At 44.1% G+C, this 24868-nt stretch overlaps 1 protein-coding gene across 1 annotated transcript in view; it reads right to left on the bottom strand.

The window, feature by feature from the left end:
• LOC127629290 (protein Wnt-7a-like) overlaps positions 1 to 24164 on the bottom strand; it is a 53991-nt gene extending 29827 nt beyond the window's left edge. Inside the window, exons 1-2 of the mRNA XM_052106447.1 lie at positions 24104 to 24164; positions 1279 to 1550 (exon numbers count right to left, since the gene is read on the bottom strand). Coding sequence (XP_051962407.1) covers positions 1279 to 1550; positions 24104 to 24164 — 333 coding nt within the window. The remainder of the gene's footprint in view (positions 1 to 1278; positions 1551 to 24103) is intronic.
• Positions 24165 to 24868: the final 704 nt, after the last annotated feature.

The following is a 24868-nucleotide window of genomic DNA, read 5'->3' as shown; positions in this document are numbered from 1 at the left end:
CGTGGACTTATCCCCCTGTGTGTATTTTCCATGGTACGGTCCCCTTGTGAGCAGACATGCGTCTTCCTTGGGCAGTTCCCTCTGCCCCCTGGTCACCGTGTCTGTAGCAACTCCTCCCTTCCAATGAAGCAGGATCTACCACCGCTCCACTTTCCATATGTTACCTAAAAACCCATGTGATGTATTCTCCACGCTTTACCTCCCCCAGTCTGGGCAGGTGTGGTCTCCGCAGAGTCTTTTCCCCCAGAAGAATAGGAACTGGGAAAGATCGCCTTCCCCGATGCGTATGATAGCGTTAAGATGGCCCCAGCCGCTTTAACTCTATGCGAGTAACATAGAGAGAGAAAAGGCACGGCCTGCTCCCATGCTTGGCATGTCGCTTTGTTCCCCGTCTCTGGGGTAAAGAACCAGAAGGCTTTGACGACTTTATGGGGCGTTGGGGAAGGGTACGTGCAGTCTGACACAGCCGGTCACTTTGGCACGTAAAATACCTGCCCATTCCTGTGTCAGCAGTACACAAACACGGCTCAGCGCATGGCGTGATTTCAATTGGACCCCTAGTGTCGCTTCTTCGACACAACATCGAAGTGAGCGACAGACGGGGAACGTCTGTCCTCCCGGCCATGTCGCTGAACCGAGCCACTATTGCGGCCGAACCTCATTGTCGGCTCCTCAGAACAATCCTGAATTAAACAGATGCATTTCCCTCCTTTTATACCCGTATGTCCGGGGGCGGGGCATGCAAATTCTGTCTGCCAATTTCTCATTGGCCTTTTCTCATAGTTCAGAAATGTGAAAGGCTCTCAAGAGAGACCCCTAGTGTCGCTTCTTCGACACATTGTCTCGTTCCCTCCATCAGGGAACGGAGGTTACATCCGTAACCTAGATGTTTTGGTATATTCATGCAAGTGTGAACTAAGTCTAGATGTAAGTGGGTTCACAAGAAATCATGCATTCAAAGTACAAGCAATAAAAAGAGCAACCCCTAGTGTCACTACATCTACACATCAAGAGAGTGACAGAAGGGGAACTACAGATTCAAAGTAGCTTTACCAACACTGACCATATGACTATAGAAGACATGAAATATCTAGACTACTTAATGGTGCCTTTTTTGAGCTTGACAGCCCCTGGTCACTGTCTGCTTTCATTGTATAGAAAACAACAACATGAACATTCAGCTAAATATCTCCTTTTGTATTACACAGAAGAAAGAAAATTGTATGGATATTTACAAAAAACACAGCCAAACTTATCCCTGAATAATCAAGTACGCACCTTTCGTCCGACTTCATTGTTATGTAGGTTCATAAGCGTCCTTGCACTGTGTTTAATCTCTCTAGCATCCACAAACACTTTGGAGAAGCCCAGGCCATGACGGATGTCCGCTGAGCAGCCACCCCATTTCCAGCCATCTACATGACTATAGAAGCCTTGCTTCTCTTTGTCGTAGCTGCAGTCGCTAAGGTTACCCTGCGTGCAGGCGGCTGTTATAGCATGGGCCACCCCTGCTGCGATGATGCCATACATGAAAGCTGCTTCTTTACTTCCTGTTCACAGAGGAGAAAGATACAAATGATGCTTTAAAGGACAAAACACAAAGACTTCATGACATAACATTTATATTACAGTCATGAGGAACCTGATCTAACTCAATCACGTTACTATATCTATTGTACATTTTTGCTAAATTATTGAAAGTGGCCCGTTTAGGGTAGGGAGGTCAGTTTTGTTGATTTCGAACTTAAGAGCATTAATCTTAAAAACCTAATCGCTTTTCGTGCCACACATTGGACATTTCAACTCAGAACTGCTGCTACGTCTAATGAACCACATCCATTTGGCAAAAATTAAAAAACAGGTCTATAAATATAAGCATAAGCAATGGTATTAAAGCTGAGGTATGTCATATCTGCGTCACTGTGTCACCAAAAAAAATTATATTAATCTCCGCCTTCTATTGGTCGATTACACAGATATGACAACCCCAAACTAGTGCTATTGGTTGAGAAATGTTGCTGTGTCAGGCTGGTCAGGATGCTCAAACAAATGGCTTACTTATAGTTGTCTCTGCATATTAAGCTGGGACAAAAAGAGGTATTTGAATATATTCAAAAACAAATCACATTAAATGAACAAATTGTTTGCTTTGAACACTTCAAATGTATCATATCCAGATTTATGTGACAATTTGGCTATGTAATAACAATTGGAGTAGGAAATTAATTTGTGAGTTCAATAATCAAGGAAAAACCTTTTAAAAAGTAGTATCACATTTTGAATCTACCTTCCACACACAAATAACATACTGTATAACACATGAGTTTAAAATTAGGCACAATACTCCTGGTGGAACAGATGGTGCTCTATGAATGAGCTCAAAAGGAGAAACTATTGATACATTTGTGTAAAGGAATGAACTTCTGAACATCTACATCCTGAGGTTATCACACATTCCTCGCTCTACAAATCATTTACAAACACTGCAGTATTTGTATAATCAACAGGATAAAAGTTAACTTGAATTGTAAATTAAAGCTGTCATCCAAGATAACATTTTACATGAATAATGGCATAACTGGTTGACTAAAAGCTTGTACTATCCTGGTAGTGTACTATTTACCATTATAGATTAATAGTAATGTTATTCAAACTATGAACTAACATAGCGACCAAGAAAATATATAATTTAAGATTCTGCAAAGTTTCAAGTCTTTGTGTAGATGTGCATCTCTCCCAACCAATTTCATGAGGTTCATCGTGAGATGCTTTTTAAACAGTATTGTAGGAGTTCACACGTACGCTGGACACTTAAAGATGAAAAAATGCATTCATTTTATTTGTGGAAAATATTTGTTTGTCTTCAAAATACAATTCAAACATTTAAACATAAGCTTTAGATCAAAAGGTCTTTGAGATTTGTGAGAAACAAACTCAGTCAAACTTTTGTCCGTTAGTCAAAAATATAAATCCTTGTTCATTTCTTATTACACAATATTGCACTTTCTAGTTACAAAATTTTTGTTAAATGTACCTGAGCAAGACCTCAAACACTTTCTAAACTGACACTGTAGTTCCACAATATTTTAAGCAGTTAGGATTGGCAAAGGAAAAGCACAGTTGTCTCAGTTGACATCTTTTCATGCTCTGTGATTTACACCGGTGGAAAAACTCCTCAGGCTAAAGAAAATACCATACCAAACACTGATACATGCATAAACACATCTGAATATCAACCTCATAGGATGAATTTCAGTTTGAAAAGGGGATTGCACTGATAAAATAAAGGTTCAAACAAGAAGCATAAAGGATTTTATAGCCTGATGTTATATGAAAATCTTTTCACGATCTACAAAGTACTTTATATTCTGTAGTTCTCTCAGAATGACTCATGTCAATGAGAATCACTAAGTAGTGATAGAATAATGTCCCTTGTCACAAGACCCGTCCTATGTTTCAGTGCTCAGATTTATCACTCGAACCATGAGATCTTGCCGGAAAGCAATGACAACAGGGGAGAGGAGCTTACCCCACTGGCAGGACGGAACCTGAAACACTGGCATGAAGGGACCTGAACTGGTAGTGATGGGGTGGATGGGGTAACATAATGAGACATGAACAACAGCTGGAGCTTCTGAAGCAGAGGCTGGATTATGATTGGATGAAATACCTGATTTGATTAAAAGGCATGGAATTACTAGGTGTCTCCCTTCGAGAACTACTGCTTACACTTCCATTTCTCTCAGAAAGACTAATATCAATGAGAATTGATCACTAAGTAGTGATAGAGTAACTTCCCTTGGTGCAAGCCCCGTCTCATGGCTCAGATTCATTACTCAAACCATCAGAACCTATTGGAAAACGATGATGGCAGGGGAGAGGAGCTCACCTCAAATGGAAATTAGAACCTAATTTCATTATATCCCCCCAAGAATTGTCTTACAACACACGCACTAACGGTGCTGACAGCGCCAATAGTGATAACGGCTGCTTGTATGTGGAGAGCATTAACGCTGGAAACATGTTCACCGTCACAGAGTGCTATGTGAGGAAGTCTTTCCAGAGAGTGAACATCAGGAAGGCAGCAGGACCAGATGGAATCTCAGGTCAGGTCCTCAACTTGCGCTGACCAGCTAGCACCGGTGTTTGCAGAGATATTCAACCCAAAAAGGTGAGGGGCAGATTCATCTACAGCATTACAGAAGGAGCAAAGTGGATCTATTTCAGGGAGCATGTTTCTTAAATAAAGATTGACTGGGTAAAAACGGTGTAACAGTTTAAAGGACACCTCCTTAACCTTGTTGGTAATTAAATATTTGTGAGGTAAAGAACATACGACCTGCTTCAGACATGCTTGTGTCGCACCTCGGGTGTGTTGCGTCATAAAAATAAAATGTTTAGGTCACTGTGTCAAGTTAAATATAGTTTAATACTCAATCTTTAAACACATCTTGAGATCCCTTAGTTCGCATTTGCGCTCCTTCAAGTGTTTTGAACGCAAGAATGTAACACATGTTTGTGATGTGTGTCCGCTGAAAGGTTGTTAATGTTTTCTTCACTTTAATAAACTGTGTATTGCTCACACAGCTGAAATTTCATGTACTCCCCTCTGGAGTAAACAGGTTGTACTACAAGCTTGCATTTCTCAGGAATTTCTCAGAAAAGCATTTTTTAACGCGTTATTTTTGTCAAATTAATCGCATGTTATTAATGTGTTAAATCTACAGCCCTGTCGATTCAACTGGCAATATATATATATATATATATATATATATATATATATATATATATATATATATATATTGCCATTCAAACTCTTGCTGCTACTCTACATCTGTCAGGGATCAGAAAGAAGAGGATTCAATTTGCAGGGTAAACCACGTTTTATTGTGAAACAAACAAGCACAAGACGGAGAGGATAAGGTCCATAGACAATAACGGCCTCAGAAAGCGTAGACTAGGTCCATGGAACGGTAACTCCCAGCCAAGAGCAGTGCGGACAAGAGGTCAAGGATGGTGGTGAATGAGACAGGGGGAGCAATGGGCAGTGGTGTCAGGCGAAGGGGAATGGAGATGGCTGCTGGGAGGCCGGAGGTGGCGGGGGAATAAGCTCTGTCCAGCAGTCTGGGAGACGGGGAGACTGGAGAGAGAAAAAAAGGGGAAAAGAAAATAGAAAAACACATCCAGACAAACATGGTGAACGAACACCACATGCCGAAGCGCGTGGGCAGACAAACAAGACAGCCATGCACTCCGGTTGAACAACGACACAGACACAAACACAACTAGGCTGATCAAACAAAATCTGTCACAATGCACTATTTCATATGCATACTTTGTACATGTATTATATTTCTCTTTCCCCTATTTTGTGTATTTTATTGTTTTTAAATGGGCATTTTTAAATAGTTTTTTTTATATTGTGGTTTTACTTGTAGTTCTACTCCTTATCTATATACAGAATACATATATACTCTTTATCGTAAACTGTGGGGAGAAAAGTCGTATCAAGAATTTCACTACATGTTGTACTGTGTATGGTTATGTATGTGACAAATAAAACTTGAAACTTGAGAACTAGTACAACTACAGCACAGACAAGATCTTCAGAAGCAGGAACAAATCTGAAAGAGAAATATTATGTAAAATATTGAACATAATCCTGTATGACAAAATGAGCACTAAATGTACCATACCCTGAGAATTGTAGACTGCTGATGGCACGCTGCACAGGTGTTTGTTTGTAACCTGCTTAGGTTGCTTAGCATTGCTTATTCTTATTCTCAAACATTCATCATTATATTCATCGTTCATTGTTATATCTGCACTAACGATGTCCGGCTTCGCCAATCGGCGTTCACTTAAGATAATGTTAAAGAGGTGTGTGAATTTGCAAAAACTATGTCAGACACTGTAATATGCTCTGGTACCCTCCCTGCTCGTCGTGGTGACAAGGTTTATAGTAGATTAGTGTCACTGAATAGCTGGATGTCTGAGTGGTGTCTGAAGAATAAAATAGGATTCATAGACAATTGGATGAGTTTTTGGGGTAGACCTGACCTGCTAAAGAGAGACAGACTCCATCCCTCCAGGGAAGGTGCCGCTCTCCTCTCTATTAATTTGGCTCATACTCTTAATAATTCAAGTATTTGACTTACTGGGGCCCAGGTCAGGAAGCAGACAAACTGGTTAATCCGAATGCCTGCTAGCTGCCTTGAGACGTGACACAGGTCACATAAACTGCAACACATAGATATCTCATAGAGACTGTGTCTGTTACCCGAACTACCAAACACAAAACCCTCACTAAATCGTTTAGAAAAAATTTTATTAAGGTAAAACTTGAAAAAAAACAAACAAATTAAAGATACACATCATATAAAAATAGGGCTACTATACAATAGATCTCTTTCTACCAAAGCACAAGTTGTTAATGAAATGATTACAGATCATAGATTGGATGCACTCTGTTTGACTGAAACCTGGCTTATACCGGATGAATATATTAGTTCCCCTTCTGTCGCTCTCTTACGTTGTGTCAGAGAACGACACTAGGGGTCTCTCTTGAGCGCCGATATTCACCTCTGTACTATGAAAAAAGGCCAATGAGAGTTGGCAGCCAGTATTTGCATGTCCCGCCCCCGGACATACGGGTATTTAAGCGGCGCAAATACGGGAGTTCATTCAGAAAATTTCTTCGGAGCCGATGGTCGTGTTTGCAGTCTGCTGCGTTACTACACACCGAGTTCCTGCTATCCTCTGCTGCATGCTGTTGGATTCTGCGGCGCACAACAGTGGCTTTCTCCTGGTTGCACGGCTGTGCACTTCCTGCCCCTGAGCGCATCAACAGTTGCAGATAGAAAGATCTCTCACGAGTCTTTCATTCATAAAAGAGTGATTTTATTTAAAAGAGTAATTTCCTCTAAAAGAACAAAAACACAGCGGCGTTGAACGTCCTTTTCAGGATGCGTCTTTTTAAAGATGCCTTTCCGCCCCTGTGTTGTTTCTGGATGCGGTAGAGTACTCTCCGCTTCCGACGGCCACAGGCGTTGTCTCGTGTGTCTGGGCGTCTCAATTCGCCCTCGACACCGACCCTTTCTACGGTTCGCATTCGACGGCCAGGCGTATCAGTACAAGGTCCTCCCCTTTGGCCTGTCTCTGTCCCCTCGCATCTTCACGAAGGTCGCAGAGGCGGCTCTTGCCCCGCTACGAGGAGCGGGCATACGCATACTCAATTACCTCGACGATTGGCTCATTCTGGCCCCTCGCGAGGAATTACTATGCGCACACAGAGACCAGGTGCTCGAGCACCTCCGCCGCTTGGGGCTTCAGGTCAACTGGGAGAAGAGCAAGCTCACCCCAGTCCAGAGCATCTCTTTCTCGGTTTGGAGTTAGACTCAGTCTCAATGACAGCACGTCTCTCCAACGAACGTGCTCAGTCAGTGCTGGAATGCCTCGCTTCCTTCAAGCCAGGCACCGTGGTCCCGTTGAAACATTTCCAACAGCTCCTGGGGCATATGGCATCCTCCGCGGCGGTCGCGCCACTGGGGTTGATGCATATGAGACCACTTCAGCATTGGCTCCAGACTCGAGTCCCGAGACGAGCATGGCGCCACGGCACGCACGGCGTGGAAATTACCACTGCCTGCCTCCAAACCTTCAAACCCTGGACAGACCTCTGCTTTCTTCGGGCAGGGGTACCCTTGCAGCAGGTGTCCCGTCGCGTTCTGGTTACAACCGACGCCTCCAAATTGGGTTGGGGCGCCGTGTGCAACGGGCGCGCAGCCGCAGGCCGGTGGAACCAAGGCCGCTGCGCTGGCACATCAACTGCCTAGAGCTGCTGGCCGTTCGTCTTGCCCTGAAGAAATGTCTTCCGATGATTCGTGGCAAACATGTCCTGGTCAGGACAGACAGCACCACGGTGGTGGCTTACATAAACCGCCAAGGCGGAGTACGCTCCCCCCACATGTCACAGCTCGCCCGTCGTCTCCTCCTTTGGAGTCAGCAGCGACTGGAGTCGCTGCGCGCCACTCACATCCCCGGCAACCTCAATGTGATAGCGGACGCGCTGTCAAGACAAACCTTGCCTGGCGGAGAGTGGAGGCTCCACCCCAATCGGTCCAGCTGATTTGGGACAGGTTCGGCAAGGCCCAGGTAGACCTGTTTGCCTCCCAGGAAACCTCCCACTGTCCGCTCTGGTATGCCCTCACAGAGGCTCCCCTGGGGACAGATGCTCTGGCTCACAGCTGGCCCGTGGGGCTGCGCAAGCACGCTTTTCCCCAGTGAGCCTTCTTGCACAGGTGCTATGCAAGGTCAGGGAGGACAAGGAGCAAGTCACTCTGGTGGCCCCCTACTGGCCCAACCGGACGTGGTTTTCGGATCTCACGCTCCTTATGACAGCCCCTCCCTGGCGAATTCCCCTGAGGAAGGACCTTCTTTCTCAGGGACGGGGCATGCTCTGGCACCCGCGCCCAGACCTCTGGAAACTCCACGTCTGGTCCCTGGACGGGACGCGGAGGGTCTAGCCGGCCTACCTTTAGCCGTCATAGACACTATTAACCAAGCCAGAGCCCCTTCGACCAGGCATCTTTACGCCCTGAAGTGGCGTCTGTTCGCGAACTGGTGTTCTTCCCGAGCCGAAGACCCGCAGAAGTGCACAGTTAGGTCAGTGCTCGTGTTTCTTCAGGAGAGGCTGGAGAGGAGGCTGTCCCCCTCCACCCTCAAGGTGTATGTTGCTGCTATCGCGGCCCACCATGACACGGTAGACGGAAAGTCTCTTGGCAAGCACAACTTAATCGTCAGGTTCCTAAAAGGTGCCCGGAGGATGATTCCCTCCCGGCCTAACCTATTTCCCTCCTGGGATCTCTCGGTCGTCCTGAGGGGACTCCGGAGACCCCCCTTCGAGCCGCTTGACTCAGTTGGACTCAGGGCCCTCTCTCTCAAGACTGCCCTGCTGATCGCGCTCGCCTCCATCAAGAGGGTCGGGGACCTGCATGCGTTCTCTGTTAGCGACGCCTGCCTGGAGTTCGGTCCGGCAGACACTTTCGTGATCCTAAGACCGCGACCGGGCTACGTGCCCAAGGTTCCTACCACACCCTTCAGGGATCAGGTGGTGAACCTGCAAGCGCTGCCCCGGGAGGAGGCAGACCCAGCCCTCTCACTGCTGTGTCCGGTACGTGCCTTACGTATTTACCTGGACCGCACACAGAGCACCAGATGCTCTGAGCAGCTCTTCGTCTGCTTTGGGGGACAGCAGAAAGGGAACGCTGTCTCCAAGCAGAGACTCGCCCACTGGGTTGTCGATGCCATTTCCCTGGCTTATCACACCCAGGCCGTGCCCCCCCCTTTGCGGGTCCGAGCCCACTCCACCAGGAGTGTTAGCGTCCTCATGGGCACTGGCTAGGGGCACTGCCCTAGCAGACATTTGTAGAGCTGCGGGCTGGGCAACACCTAACACTTTTGCGAGATTCTACAATCTCCGAGTTGAGTCAGTTTCGTCCCATGTTCTCTCAGGTACCGAGCCCGTGAGAACTCGGTGACACGCCGACGATCTGACCGGGTGGATCGCTTGCACCCAGCCCTTCCCCTAACCAGGGGAAACAGTGCGCCTTCTTCCCAGGAGATCCCAGGCTTGGGACACTGGTTGGCTCCTCCCCTAGCCCTTGCGGGTCGCAGTTCTCGCGGAGGGACTCGCCGACCCAAACCACTGCGGGTACCGCTAGCTACCCTGTACTGGTATAGGGGCCCCACAGGTAAGGCCTCCTGCTCGGACTCCCCTGTGTGTAAAACCACGGTTATGTCCCCTCACGTGAGTTGACGCCGTGTTTCCCTTAGGCAGTCACAGCTGCCTCAGGTGCCGTGCTGTATGCTCCCCCCTCTCTGAGGCTGGTGCTACCACCGCACTACTGTTCCGCATAAGGCCTAGGTATAGGCCATGCGATGTATGTGCCACTCAAATTTGCCTCCCCTCCGGGTAGGTGTGGCCTCCGCAGGGTCTTCCCCGCCCTACCAAGGGCTAAGACCCCCTTCCCTCAATGCGTGTAAGGGCCCCGGCCGTAGTTGCTCTATGCGAGAAACATAGAGAGAAAAGAGGCCCAGCCAGGCTGGCACGTTCCCATGTTGGCGGCCGTCACCTTGTTCCCTCCTCCGGGGTAACGATAAGGAATCCTGATGGCTTAAATGGGGCATTGGGGAAGGGTACGGCTGATACAGTTGGTCGTTCTGCACGTAGGAATACCTGCTCGCTCCTGTATCAGCGGATCACGTACACGACTCAGCGCATGGCGCTTTTTAAGTGGACCCCTAGTGTCGTTCTCTGACACAACGTAAGAGAGCGACAGAAGGGGAACGTCTAGGTTACGTATGTAACCTCAGTTCCCCGATGGAGGGAACGAGACGTTGTGTCCCCCTTGCCACGTCGCTGAGCCGAGCCCCTGTTGTGGCCGAACCATTTCCGGCTCCTCAGAAAAATCCTGAATGAACTCCCGTATTTGCGCCGCTTAAATACCCGTATGTCCGGGGGCGGGACATGCAAATACTGGCTGCCAACTCTCATTGGCCTTTTTTCATAGTACAGAGGTGAATATCGGCGCTCAAGAGAGACCCCTAGTGTCGTTCTCTGACACAACGTCTCGTTCCCTCCATCGGGGAACTGAGGTTACATACGTAACCTAGACGTTTAAATGAATCTACTCCCCAAGGTTATGGTTATAAACATGAGCCTTGTCTGAAGGGTCGAGGAGGCGTGGTTGCTACAATTTACAGTGAAGTTTTTGGTGTTACTCAGAGGACAGGATATAAATGCTTTGATCATGTCACATTAATGCTTAATGTGACACCATCAGATATAAATAAAAAATCTCTGTCTTCTTTTGTCCTTGCTACAATGTATAGATCACCCAGGCCTTATTCTGATTTCCTTTTTTTATCAGATCTTGTAGTTACTGTAGATAGAGCTTTAATTGATGGTGACTTCAACATTCACATAGATAATGAAATGACACATTGGGATTAGCATTTATCGATATTCTCAACTCTCTTGGAGTCAGACAAAATGTAACAGGACCAACTCATCGCCATAATCATACGCTAGATTTAATTCTGTCATATGGAGTTGATGTTGATAATATATAATTCTGCAACAGAGCGATGACATCTCGGATCGTTACCTCGTCTCTTGTATGCTGCAATCAGCCAATGTTACTCAATCTACACCACACTATCATTCAGGTAGAACTATTCTTTCGACCACTAAAGATAGCTTCACTAATAATCTTCCAGATCTATCTCATACACTCAATAAACCCCAAAGCCCAGAATAACTTGATGAAATAACAAAAAATATAAATCCACTCTTGATATTATAGCCCCACATCGATTAAAAAAATTAAAGAAATAAGCCCTGAACCATGGTACAATGATCACACTCATGCTCTCAAAATGGAGCGCATGTGGAAAAATACAAAATTAGAAGAATTTCGTGGAGCATGGAAGGATAGTGTCTATAGCTACAGACAGGCACTAAAAGCTGCCAGGTCAGCATATTTTAGTAAACTCAGAGAAAATAACCACAACAATCCTAGATGTTTATTCAGTACTGTGGCTAAATTGGTTAGGAATAAAGCCTCAACAGAACCAGATATTACATCACAGCACAAGAGTAATGACTACCACCACCATGCTTCACTGATGAGGTGGTATGCTTTGGATCATGAGCAGTTCCTTTCCTTCTACATACTCTTCTCTTCCCATCACTCTGGTACAAGTTGATCTTAGTAGATCAAGTAGATCTGTCCATAGGATGTTGTTCCAGAACTGTGAAGGCTTTTTTAGATGTTGTTTGGCAAACTCTAATCTGGCCTTCCTGTTTTTGAGGCTCACCAATGGTTTACATCTTGTGGTGAACCCTCTATTCACTCTGGTGAAGTCTTCTCTTGATTGTTGACTTTGACACACATACACCTACCTCCTGGAGAGTGTTCTTGATCTGGCCAACTGTTGTGAAGGATGTTTTCTTCACCAGGGAAAGAATTCTTCGGTCACCCACCACAGTTGTTTTCCGTGGTCTTCCAGGTCTTTTGGTGTTGCTGAGCTCACCGGTGCGTTCTTTCTTTCTAAGAATGTTCCAAAAATTGATTTGGCCACACCTAATGTTTTTGCTATCTCTCTGATGGGTTTGTTTAGATTTTTTAGCCTAATGATGGCTTGCTTCACTGATGGTGACAGCTCTTTGGATCTCATATTGAGAGTTGACAGCAACAGATTCCAAATGCAAATAGCACACTTGAAATGGTGGACCTTTTATCTGCTCCTTGTAAATGGGATAATGAGGGAATAACACACACATGGCCATGGAACAGCTGAGCAGCCAATTGTCCCTTACTTTTGGTCCCTTAAAAAGTGGGAGGCACATATACAAACTGTTGTAATTCCTACACCGTTCACCTGATTTGGATGTAAATACCCTCAAATTAAAGCTGAAAGTCTGCAGTTAAAGCACATCTTGTTCGTTTCATTTCAAATCCATTGTGGTGGTGTATAGAGCCAAAAAGATTAGAATTGTGTCGATGTCCCAATATTTATGGACCTGACTGTATATGAGCCACAAACTGGGTGAGCATTTTGGTTGTGCAATACACATGAAAACAGTAAGCAATGCTTCTGGCATGTATGGGGGTTGGGGGGGCCTTGGTTGTGCAATACTCTTGAAAAGGGTAACCGATGTTTAGCTATAGTGAGCAATGTATGTGAAATACCCCTACAAAAATCAACAATGCCGTATTCAAAAGAAAAGTATAAAGCAGTATAACCAATAACAGTACAAATAAAACTGCACTGGCAATGTTACAAAAGACATCAAATATAAAAATGCATAGACATTATAGTAAACAGAAAATACACACATGAATTACCCATAAAAACACACTGCACCGGCTGTTGGGTGCTCTGTCACTTGTTTATGATTATGTAATGTCAATATTTTCAAAGCGATCGCTGATATTTTAATAGGTATATTGTAAGCTCACTTGAGCAGTTCTGCATTTCTTTTTTTTTTTTATTTCTTTTTTTTTGCAGATAACACCCTGTGTAAAAAATCCTTTGAACCAAAATGCACAAACCAGGAACAACAACCGGCACAATGCGAAAGGGATTGGCACTGCCACGATCATGCAAAGCGAAGTTCCACTCATTGTCATTTTCACATAAATGGGGAAAACCAGCATTACAGACGTGACATCTCTTCATTGGACGTAACAGTTGTGAAATCAGACGTACATCATGAGGAAAAAACATCAAAAATGCCTGAAATCTATAGACATCGACACCCCAAACATATTTATGATGTCCATCAAGGCCGCATGATGAATTAAAATAGCATTTAAATAGCAATAGCAATAAAACTTGAATTTTTCCATGGTACGATTGACATTGCCATGGAAATTCCCTGCTGCTTTAATAATTCAATGGTATAGTTGTACGATGCCCATCCTATGTGGCAGAAGGCATATATGCAGTGACGAAGGTCCCCTTAAAGGGCACCTATTATGGAATTTTGAAAATTACCTTTCATGTAGTGTGTAACATAGATTTAAGTGAACAAAAACATCCTGCAAAGTTTTATATATGAAAGTTCACCGTAAAAAAAGTTATTGTCTCTCAAATGTAGGAGTCGACTCTGAGTCAATGTAATGAATCGTTTTTCCAACGAGTCATTTTCCTTTTCGTTGTGACGTCAAGACGAAAAACTATCAAATTGGCCGCGCCCACTCATTGTGCACGCAGGCACCAGGGAAAACTTGAAAACATCATGTCGACAACAAGACGCTGTGTTCTGAAGTGCATATCAAAAGCGACCTTTTTTCACTGCCCAGGGACGAGCATGTGAAGAATCAGTGGCTAGAGTATATATTTACAACTATACCACACAAGTATAGCCCGAACCTTGTGCTGTGTTCGCGTCATTTTAATGACGATTGCTTTACGAACATGAACGCTTTCAAGTGTGGATTCGCGAGCCGGTTGATACTGAAGGAAGGTTCAATACCAAGTTTATTTGGATCAGCTTCCTCCTCCGAATCACAACCTGTAAGTATTATTAATAATTGTTGCTTTTATGTGTTTTTTAGCATGCTTAATAAGTATTAGTGTGTGTTGTGTAAGTTACGCTCAGCGCAGCTTCTAGGTCTCCAATGTCAATTTTTTTGAAATATGTGAAATGTTTGTCGATGTTATTGGAGTTGTCATAAAGAATAGAGCAATAACTTGTAGTAATGCAGTGCTTTACCAATATGTTTATGCATTAGGCTAACGCAAACAATAACTGATTGGGTGTTTACCACCGAACTTTGGGCTATGATCGCTAACATAAATCAACTCAAATTCCTTCTCTGATTTTGATTTTTTTACTACAAAGCGGTGATGGGCGTTCCGTTTCCGACAATCTCTGCACAGAGTATACCAATCACAACTGACTGGGTCATCTGACCAATCACCGCAGATTAGCGTCACGCAAAGGAGGGGTTTGGAAAAATGAGTCGTTGAACGAATCATTTGGGAGTCGGTGAGCAAATCAGGTAAACATACATGCATATTATAAGACAACAAAAGTGTTTTTTGTCATTGCATGCATGTAAAACTGTTGTTGGGGACTCCCAAAACAATATTAGGAACATTTTAAATGCCATAATAGGTGCCCTTTAAGGAGAACTGTGATAGACCCATCATGAATAGAAGGAAGAGTTAAGATTAATGTGACATATAACAACAAGTCTAGCTGAAATTGCTTAGAAAGATACATGACTGTAAAAAAATAAATAATTATTTTTTTTTTTTTAAAAACACAGCCACAGAAAACACTAAAGAAATATGAACTATGATTAACATGTCTACGTTTAATAGAGATAAATGACTATGAATACTAGAGGTGCATACATAAATGCATGAACACTAAACCTAATTGCTCAAATGCAGGAAATGTGAGCTGAAAATGGAAGCACCGCCAATATAGTAAAAAGGAGACATAATTGCTTGAAAAGCATTTACTATTATGTATGATGAAAATAATGAGCAGTGAATGAAAAACAGGGGAACCTAAAACCCCATCAGCCACCAGCTAGATCTATGATAATTGTTTCCCCCAAAAGAAAAGAAACTGAGAACTTGCGTATCTTGAATGTTGGGACCAGTTGCATTGCAAGCATAAGTGTTTGTGTTTTGTGTGAGGAGCAACTGAAAGAAAACTGACTAAAAGACATAATCATACCATACACTGAAGACATATGCATAAATATATGTGCATGCATGTTGATGCCCAATGCAGGAATTTCAACATGCAAACACTGTTGAAACAGACGAGCAAAGAATGTGGACAAAATTATCCCATGCTGGAATATGCCGGGACACACAATTTTACCTGCAACATGAAAATCGGTGTTGGCCGACTAGTAAAACAGAAAGTAAAACATTGTTGTAAAAACTATTTGGGAAGCAGTACCGTAAAATAACAGAGAATATTGAAAAAGCTTTAAACCCAATCAGAAGAATTAACAGAGTTGCGCTGGAGAGTGGAAACATCAAGGTGAGTAAACTGAAGATGTATAATCCAATATTAAGTTGACTGTTTGCTTGAGAAGCAAGGAAAAGCATTACATCGTTTCAAAGTATATTTCAAAAGTTGCCGATTATTTGCTTGAGAGCAAAGGCATAGCGTGTGTTCCACTCACATGCATGAAAACAAGCAGCGACATAAAGACAGATGAACAACAGCTGGAGCTTATGACGTAGAGACTGGATTATGATTGGATGAGATACCTGATTTGATTAAAAGGCATGCAGCTAATAGGAGTCTCCTAGCTCATGCTTCCATTTCGTTAAAAAAAATCTGCTGATGGTATACTGACACTTTAAATAACCCATAAACCATTACACTGATTTAAATGTAATATTAAATTAATATTTTGGGTTCAAAAACAAGTTAAGCTCTTGTGGCATAATGCATTTGTGGTATATTGTTGATTACCTAAATTATTAGACTATTATTCTATTCGTCCCTCCTTTTCTTTAAAAAAAAAAAAAAGCACACAAAAAAGAGGTTACATTGATGCACTTACGGAGGGTTTAAAGGTAGAAATGTGAAGCTTATTATAATGATAGAAAGCACTTAAATGAGGACGCGTGATGCCGTGGAAGAAGCAGACGTGTGAGCGACTAGCTCTGTGCACTTTGCTAGTTTATTAATTATTTTCATGTTATAATCCGGTGAGATTCGACACCCAGTTACATACTTGCTCTTTGAGGTAAACATTGCAAAGAAGTCAAAATCCTTAGACTCTGGAGACATTAAAAGACACTTACATAATCAAGCTGGGGCCTCTGGCGGCCCTGAGGACCGGGGACTCGATTTGGAAGGCACGTCGGGAGAAGAAATTTAGCATCAACTGTCCAACATCTCGGTGATGCTGACGAAGGTTGTTGCTGACTTGGAAATCTCACTAGAGTCCAAAACAGACTTGGAACACTGGAATATATCACAAATATGAGCCAAAGGAAAGGGATTGTTGGAATTCCTGAGCATGAAGAAGGCAGCGATATGGTGAAATTCCTTGACGAGCTCTTCCTGAGTCTGCTCGACATAACAGGCCATAAACTGGAAATCGAGCTCATAGATCTGCTGAGGGAGACAGCCCTGATCAGTTCTGGCCAAATTTCGGAGATCATCCGATAAAGATCTCATGTTGCACCAGGCGAGGAGCAAAGGAAATATTTTTGGAAGAATCACAGTATTATCTTGTTCCCGGACATTGCGAATTTGACAAGAGAGAAACCCGATCGGTTCAAGGAATGTAAGAAACTCTTGCATCAATGGAAGATAGCTTTTGCATTGATGTTTCCGGCCAAACTGATAATAGAAACGAAGGATGGCCGCAAAGTATTTACATGTCCGAAACAGACACTCTCCTTCATAAATAAAAATGGACCGTCTCGCTGTTCAGTGACTCGATTGTCTAGGAAGCTGGGCACCATTTTTGTTTCTTTTTGCATTGGTTCAGCCTAGTGGCTGGAGTTTGTTTTGTGGAATGACACTTCCTTCAAGAAACGTTTGCACTGAAGATCGTTTTTACACTGAATGTCCCAGCCAGATTAAGAATGGACACTATAGATGATCTACATATCTACATCTATACGCAAAATATCTACATGCTCACATAAAGTACGCCTCTTATAAAGTTGACAGGCTCATATAGAGTTGGTCATGGTGTTTTTTTTATTTTTTTATTTTTTTATGCGGCCTCCGAGTGAGTTTGTCTCTTATTCAACCGAGGAACTGGGATGCCTGTTTTGTTTATTTTTGTGCTGTTCTGCCTAGCGGCTGGAGCTTGTATTATCAGCCGGCTCTCTGAAAATGTTTTGTCTGTCCGAGGAAATTGAATGGCTTTATATCTGCTGGAGTTTGTTTTGTGGAGGAACACACTTTCGAGACAGTTCTGTGAATGAATCTACATGTTCTTTGTGTTTATTCTGCCTGTTGGCTGAGGTCTGTTTTACAAAGTATTTTCTGTTTACTTGAGCAGTCCAATGTCAAAATTGTTACAGGGGCTCTCGTAGGCATACACAGACCTTTTAAGTTTAGAGGGGTTGACGCCGTTTGGCAGTGTCATGCGCAGGGTACATGCATACATTTTTCTTTTTTCTGTTTGTTCTTTTTAGGGAGAAGTTCAGGGTTTGATTGTTGCACTAATTCCACATTGTGTCGAAGAAGCTACACTAGGGGTCTCTCTTGATAGCCTCACGCATCTCTGAACTTGAGAAATTGAGAAGGCCAATGAGAAATTGGCAGAGAGAATTTGCATGTCCCGCCCCCTGTGGCTGAACCTGGTCGAGATGCGGGACATGGACAAAGCACGCTTCCTCAACGTCCCCCGTCACCCAGTTCGGGTCTTTTCGGTGACACCGTCGAGGACTTCAACCAGCAGTTCTCAGCAGTGAAGAAACAGACGGAGGCCATTTCTCACATCATGCCCCGTCACGCAACCAGCACGGGTCATGCTCCGTCTGCTCGCCGAGGGCATCCTCCTGCGGCTTCCAGGAAACCTGCAGCTCAACCTTGGCCCAGCTCTCAGCCCCAGCGTCGAGTGCCCCACAGGAATCGAACATCCTCCAGGACCCGAGCATTCCTGAGACGGATGATCCTGAGATCGAGACGTTTGCTCCGGAGCTGGTAAGCAGACCACTCTGTCCCCCGGTGGAGGGCCGGTAGCAGAATCCTCAGTTCAGTTTGTTTTCTTTGCGGCGCCATACCTCAACAGTCCCGGCACACCAGACATGGACCCCCCCGCCTCCGGACCTGCCGGGTGTGCGGAGCAAGGTAAGTGCTTTGAGTCTTCTCTCAGCACTAGAGCCTCGGGATGCGCTTTTGCCTCCCGACGCCGCATTGCCTGCTCTGCCCCGCTGCTCCACCCCACTGGGTACGTCAAAAACGGTTGTCCCCTTAGTGCCCCTAGCACGGAGCTTGTACGTATCAGTACAAGGTCCTCCCCTTTGGCATCTCCCTGTCCCCTTGCGTCTTCACGAAGGTCACAGAGACAGCCCTTACCCCACTAAGGGAAGTGGGCATTCGCATACTCAACTACCTCGACAACTGGCTCATCCTGGCCCACTCCCAAGACTTAGTTAGACTCAGTCTCAATGGTTGCGCGCCTCACCAGGGGCATGTGGCATCCTCCGCGGTGGTTGCGCCACTGGGGTTGATGCATATGAGACTGCTTCAGTACTGGCTCCAGACTCGAGTCCCGAGAAGGGCATGGCACCACGGCACACACCAGGCGTTTATCACACCCACCTGCCGCCAGACTTTCAAACCCTAAACAGACCTCTGTTTTCTACGGACAGGATTCCCCTTACAGCAGATGTCCTGACGCGTTCTGGTCACCACAGACGCCTCCAAACAGGGTTGGGCCGCCGTGTGCAACGGGCATGCAGCCGCTGGCCTCTGGAAAAGGCCCCCGCTGCGTTGGCACATCAACTGCCAAGAGTTGCTGGCTGTACTTCTTGCCCTACGGCGTTTCCTCATGCTAATTAGGGGCAAGCACGTCTTGATACGTTTCAGACAACTCAGGTCGCTGCTCGCCACTCACATCCAAGGCAGCCTCAACATGGCAGTTGACACGCTGTCACAACAAGGTATGCTCAGCTGAGAGTGGAGGCTTCACCCCCAGTTTGTCCAGCTGATTTGGAAATGGTTCGGCAACGCACAGGTAGACCTGTTCACTTCCCAAGAGACGGGTTCGAGAACAATCGACGAGAAGTGTGGCATCCTCGTGGGCACTGGTCAACGGCACCTCCTTAGCAGACATATGCAGAGCAGCAGGATTGGCAACACCAAATAACTTGAGTCTATAAGGGTTGAGTCGGTTTCATCCCGTGTTCCCTCAGGTCCGAGCCAGTAGAACTCGGTAACGCGGAAACAACTGACCGGGTGTACCGCTTGCATCTAGCTCCTTATCCCTCCACTGAGGCAATCACGTGCGCTCTTATCCCAGGAGATCCCACTAACTTGGCTCCCTGGATGACTCCAGTGGAGGAATTACCCGACCAGACCCACTACGAGTACTGAAACTACTCTGTACTGGAATAGGTGCTCCACAGGATGGGCCCCTGTGTAGATTAATCCCCCTGTGTGTATTTTCCGCAAACCCGCATCTCCCTTGGGCAGTCCCCGCTGCCCCCCGGTCACCGTGTTGTAGCAACCCCTCCCTCTACCACCACGCCATTTTCCACATGTGGCCTAAAACCCATGTGATGTATTTCACCAATCTTTACCTCCCCTAGCATGAGTAGGTGTGGTCTCTGCAGGGTCTTTCCCCTTGAAAGAATAGGAATTGGAAAAGAACGCCTTCCCCAATGCGTGTGATAGCGTTAAGATGGCCCCAACCACTTTAACTCTATGCAAGAAACATAGAGAGAGAAAAGGCGCGGCAGGCACGGTTTGCTCCCATGCTTGGCACGTCGCCTTGTTCCCCCCTTCGGGGTGTCAGTAACCAGAAGGTTATTACGATTTTATGGGGCATTGGGGAAGTGTATGTGCAGTCTGACACAGCCTGTCGCTTTGGCACGCAACTGCCTGCCCGCACATGCGTGGAACATCTAACTCCGTTCCCTAATGGAGGGAACGAGACGTTGTGTCACGATGCTGAACTGAGCCACTCTTACGGCCTCATTCTTGGCTCCTCGGGGCAAAATCCTGAATGGACAGATGCATTTCCCTCCCTTTATACCCGTATGTCCGGGGGCGGGACATGCAAATTCTGTCTTCCAATTTCTCATTGGCCTTTTCTCAAGTTCAGTGATGCACGAGGCTCTCAAGAGAGACCCCTAGGGTCGCTTCTTCGAAACAACATCTCGTTTCCTCCATCAGTGAACAGAGGTTACAATAGTAACCTAGACGGTCTGTGTTATCTTGTTTTTGACACAAAAATGTTTTATTATTATGAGTAGGTTATCTCTCTCCACATAGAATGTGAATGGGTCGGAGTACCCCATAAAACGAAGGAAGGTTATTTATTTTATTAAGCGTAAGAAATATGATATAGTGTTTCTTCAAGAAACGCATCTTTCCCCATAGGAAGCTAAAAAATTGGGGAAGATATGGGGTGGACATGCTTCCTTTAGTGCTGGCTCAAGTAAGAGTAAGGGAGTCATTATACTGATAAATAAACATCTACAATTCAAATATCTCAAACAGAGTAAAGATAAATTAGGGAGAATCATTATTGTTTTAGGAGAAATTCAGGGGCAAAGGTTGATTTTGGGTAATATTTACGCACCTAATTCTGATAAGGGCTTTTTTATAGATCTTGAAGGGATGGCACCCCTCATGGCACCCAATACTGGGAGGACACTTTAATCTTTTGAAGGACTCATAAGATCATAGTGAAGCAAAAATGTGTAAGCTCCCTAGAGCAACATTGACGCTTCACAGGATGTGTCAAAATCTTGGTCTTGCAGATATTTGGAGACTTTTGAACCCATCTGGTAGGGTTTCAAGTTCATAGGATTTATTCTAGAATAGATTTTTTTTTTATATCTGGCTCAGTGGTTGAGGCTCAGGGTTACTGACCAGAAGGTCGGGGGTTCAAGCCCCAGCACCACCAAAATGCCACTGTTGGGCCCTTGAGCAAGGCACTTAACTCCAGGTTGCTCTGGGGGGATTGTCCCTGTAATAAGTGCACTGTAACTCGCTTTGGATAAAAGCATCTGCCAAATGCATAAATATAAATGTATTCAGGGTAGGACAGTCATACTTTGAGTCGGGGTACAAAGCAGGGAAGCTTTTGGCTACATATATACATATTTCTGCGTAAAGCAGAAAGAGTCTTTTCTACCATTCCCTCAGTGACATTTGCTGGTGGGGAAATTTTTACCTTGGTCATTGATAAAATCTTGATCTTTATAGTTCCACATCTTCATCTATTGATGAAGATATTTGAAATTTTGTGGAACCATTAGAACCCCCCTAAACTGATGACTAAGCAAAAAAAAATCTTTTGATTTTTTGCCAGATGGCTTGTCAGCTGAATACTGCCCAGCAATGGCTTTTCAACCGGGCAACCTTTCAATGGCCCAAACAGGGCATTAAGTATTTGGGCATTTTATTGCCAGCAAATTTATGATATTTAGTTACAGATAATTTTGACCCTTTAATAAAAAGTTTTCCGAGCAATGTGGGTAGGTGGGCTTCATTACATTTATCGATGATTGAGAAGGTTAATGTTATTAAAATGAATTGTATTTAAAAATGTAACTACCTGCTACAATCTCTCCCTGTAGATGTCCCCCTCTCTTACTTCAAGCAATTTGACAGCATTGCGAAGTCCTTTGGAATGGAAAGCGTCCCAGGTTACATTTCAATAAGCTACATAGGCCGATTGACAAAGGTGGGCTAGGCCTACCTAAGATTTTGTTTTATTATTATGCATTCAGTCTCAGACATTTGGCTCATTGGTCGCTTCCACCTGAGAGAGCCCCTCCCTGTTTTTGTATTGAAAAGTAAGTTATTGCCCCTATCTTGCCACTGCAAAGCCTTGCTATCAAACTAATTTGAGAAGTCACACACGTTCTCTCGCATTTACACTTGTTATGGACAAAAGTGTCCAGAGTGTTTAAATCTGATATTTATTTAAACTTAGCCTCAAGCATATGGCTGAACCCTAAATTATGTATTAATAAGTCCCCTTTCTGTTGGTCAGATTGGATTGTGAGGGGGGTTAATACACTCGGTGACCTATATGAGAGTGGAGTATTGAGATCTTTTGAAAATTGTTTTCAACGTTTTGGGATTCCCAGATCTCAATTTTATAAGTATTTACAGCAGTGCCACCTGCTCTGCACTGTTTTTGGGAGTAGAACACAGAGTAGCGGCAGATACTCTGGGAGTGGTTACTGCTGCTTTTAGGAAGGATCATGAGGCATCAGTGTATTACTCCCTGTTAAATCAGAGGCTGGGGGATGGAGCTTTAAATTCTCTTAAAAGACTATGGGAGAAAGATTTAAACTTGGTATTGGAGGAGGGAGTGTGGGCTGGGATTCTAAAAAATGTCAAGTCTGCATCTAGAGATGCAAGGGTTCACCTTATGCAATTTAAGGTTTACATATATTTTATTGGACCCCTTCTAAAATGTATAGGCTTGGTCTTAAGGACATACCAATCTGCTGGCAATGCCATCCAGAAGATGGAGACACCACCCATTTTTTTTGGGGATGTGTTAAGATCCAAGAGTTTTGGTCACGGGTTCAGAGCTTCGCGTGTGACGTAGTTGACTCTTGGTTGCGTGTTTTGGGTGATGGGCAGTCCTGAATGTGGCTGATAGATATATGGAGAGCTGGGTCCTGACCAGCATGATGATCGGCAGGCGGGTAATCCTCAGGGGATGGAGGTCATCTGGTGCACCCTCATTTCATGAGTGGTGCATCGAGTTGGGCAGGGTGGTGGCGTTTGAGGAGATGGTTGATAGAAGGCTGGGCAACCTGGATATATACATCAGGAAGTGGGCTGGCTATCTGGCCTTTTTGGAGGTTCTCTCGGGAAGGGGCAGAGGGAGGGACAAGTGTTTTTTTTTTATTAAATAATAAATTATTTATTTTTATGTCTCTAAATATTTTCAGTTTTATTGTCTATTTGTGTGTCTTTGTAAGTTAGCTTTTGACCAATGGAGTGCTTGTTTATGTCAGGTGGGGGTGGAGGGGTTAATGTTCAGGGGGAAAATGTTATGATTTCATGTGGTTTGATTTTAGCATTTTCTGTAATGTATGAGTTGCTCCATGGAATCAATAAAAATTGTTAATACAAAAAAAAAAAAAAAAAAGAAAGAAAGCACTTAAATTAATTCTTCTGTTAAATCTCGAAGTGAGCGACACTTGTAAAATGTATTATTTGAGCTGTAAAGTTGTTTATGTTTTTTGCGGGATTACACGGTTTACAGCGCTATGTCGTCAAAGCAACGAAGTTGTACAATTGGATATAAATTTACACATGATTTTATTGTGATAAAATCACTTATAATCTTTTCTGTTAACACACACATTGTTTATGTCTTGTAGCTTTACTTTTAATTTTGTTTTGTATTTTAACATTTATGGATTGCCCCATTAACTTCCATTGTGCCTCACTATACCTAAATTTTTGCTTCTTTTTTTCAAATAAAAGGAGGGGCAAGTTAAACTTTTTCAATCTCCTAAGCACCCTTAGGCTACAACACCAAAATGGTTCTTGATAAGAAGAGGGTTCTCTTTTTAATAGTGCTACAAAGACCCACATGATTTTTAAGAGATACCCCCCTCGCCTGTATCTTTAATGAAGGGTTTGTAGGTTCATCAACATGTATGATCCCAGGGAAGAAACATGCGCTCATATATCTCATCTGGCAGACATCTCAGGCGTGTGGCACGGAAATCTTCACCTGTCGAATTTTATGAGAGCAAACTGTGACAAGTAAAGGAAGTAACTATTTTACCTCAGATTAAAAAACCGCATATAACCACGTTGGTAATACTTCTGCAACATTTTCATGTTTCTTTTTAGACATGCTTGAGAAAATCTCCAACATACCCACTTTCAACTCTTTTCCGAAGACGGTCATCTCGCCGAGCGCCGAGCTGAAATGAAACATAAATATGTTTCATTTTCTAAATGCAAAATATGATTTCTTTGTTTCCTTTGATTTTGGAGTAAAATTGGACCAGTGCACTTTCTTGACAGGTTTTCGTGAGAATCGCCCAAGTACATTTATTTGTTTACCTTGCAAAATAGATGTACACTCTTAGAAGAAATGTGTAGAAAAATGACACATTATGTGTAGCACTCTAGATTACACATGTTGTGTCAATATTAGATAAAAATGTGTTGGAAGTATTCAGATGTGTTACACATATGTGTCGTTTTAAAATTAACACAACCTGTGTATTTGTTCACAACATCCAACACAACATGTGTAGAATGATCTTTACTGATTAGATTTACACACTCTGGACCCTATTTTAACGATCTGAAACGCAAGTAACTTTTTTTTTAATCTTAATCTGTTGCCATTTTGAAATTGACGAGAGAATTCCCCACACCTAAAACGTCTCAGGTTACGACTGTAACCCTAGTTCCCTGAGAAGGGAACGAGACGATGCGTCGATGACGCTTTGGGAACGCCTTTGCGTGATTACCTCTGAAGCACGTATGTCAACTAGTCAATGGAATGAATGAACGCCACGGGCGGGTGACGTCAGGACCAGGAAAGGATATAAGCACATCCGGTGCGTTACTCGCGTTAGCTTTTAGAGCCGAAGCAAAGTCGATCGCCGGGATGCAGGAAGTATGGCAGGG

This window comes from Xyrauchen texanus, chromosome 35 (assembly GCF_025860055.1).
Source record: "Xyrauchen texanus isolate HMW12.3.18 chromosome 35, RBS_HiC_50CHRs, whole genome shotgun sequence".
Lineage (NCBI taxonomy): Eukaryota > Metazoa > Chordata > Actinopteri > Cypriniformes > Catostomidae > Xyrauchen > Xyrauchen texanus.
This window is presented reverse-complemented; position numbering and strand designations above follow the sequence as displayed.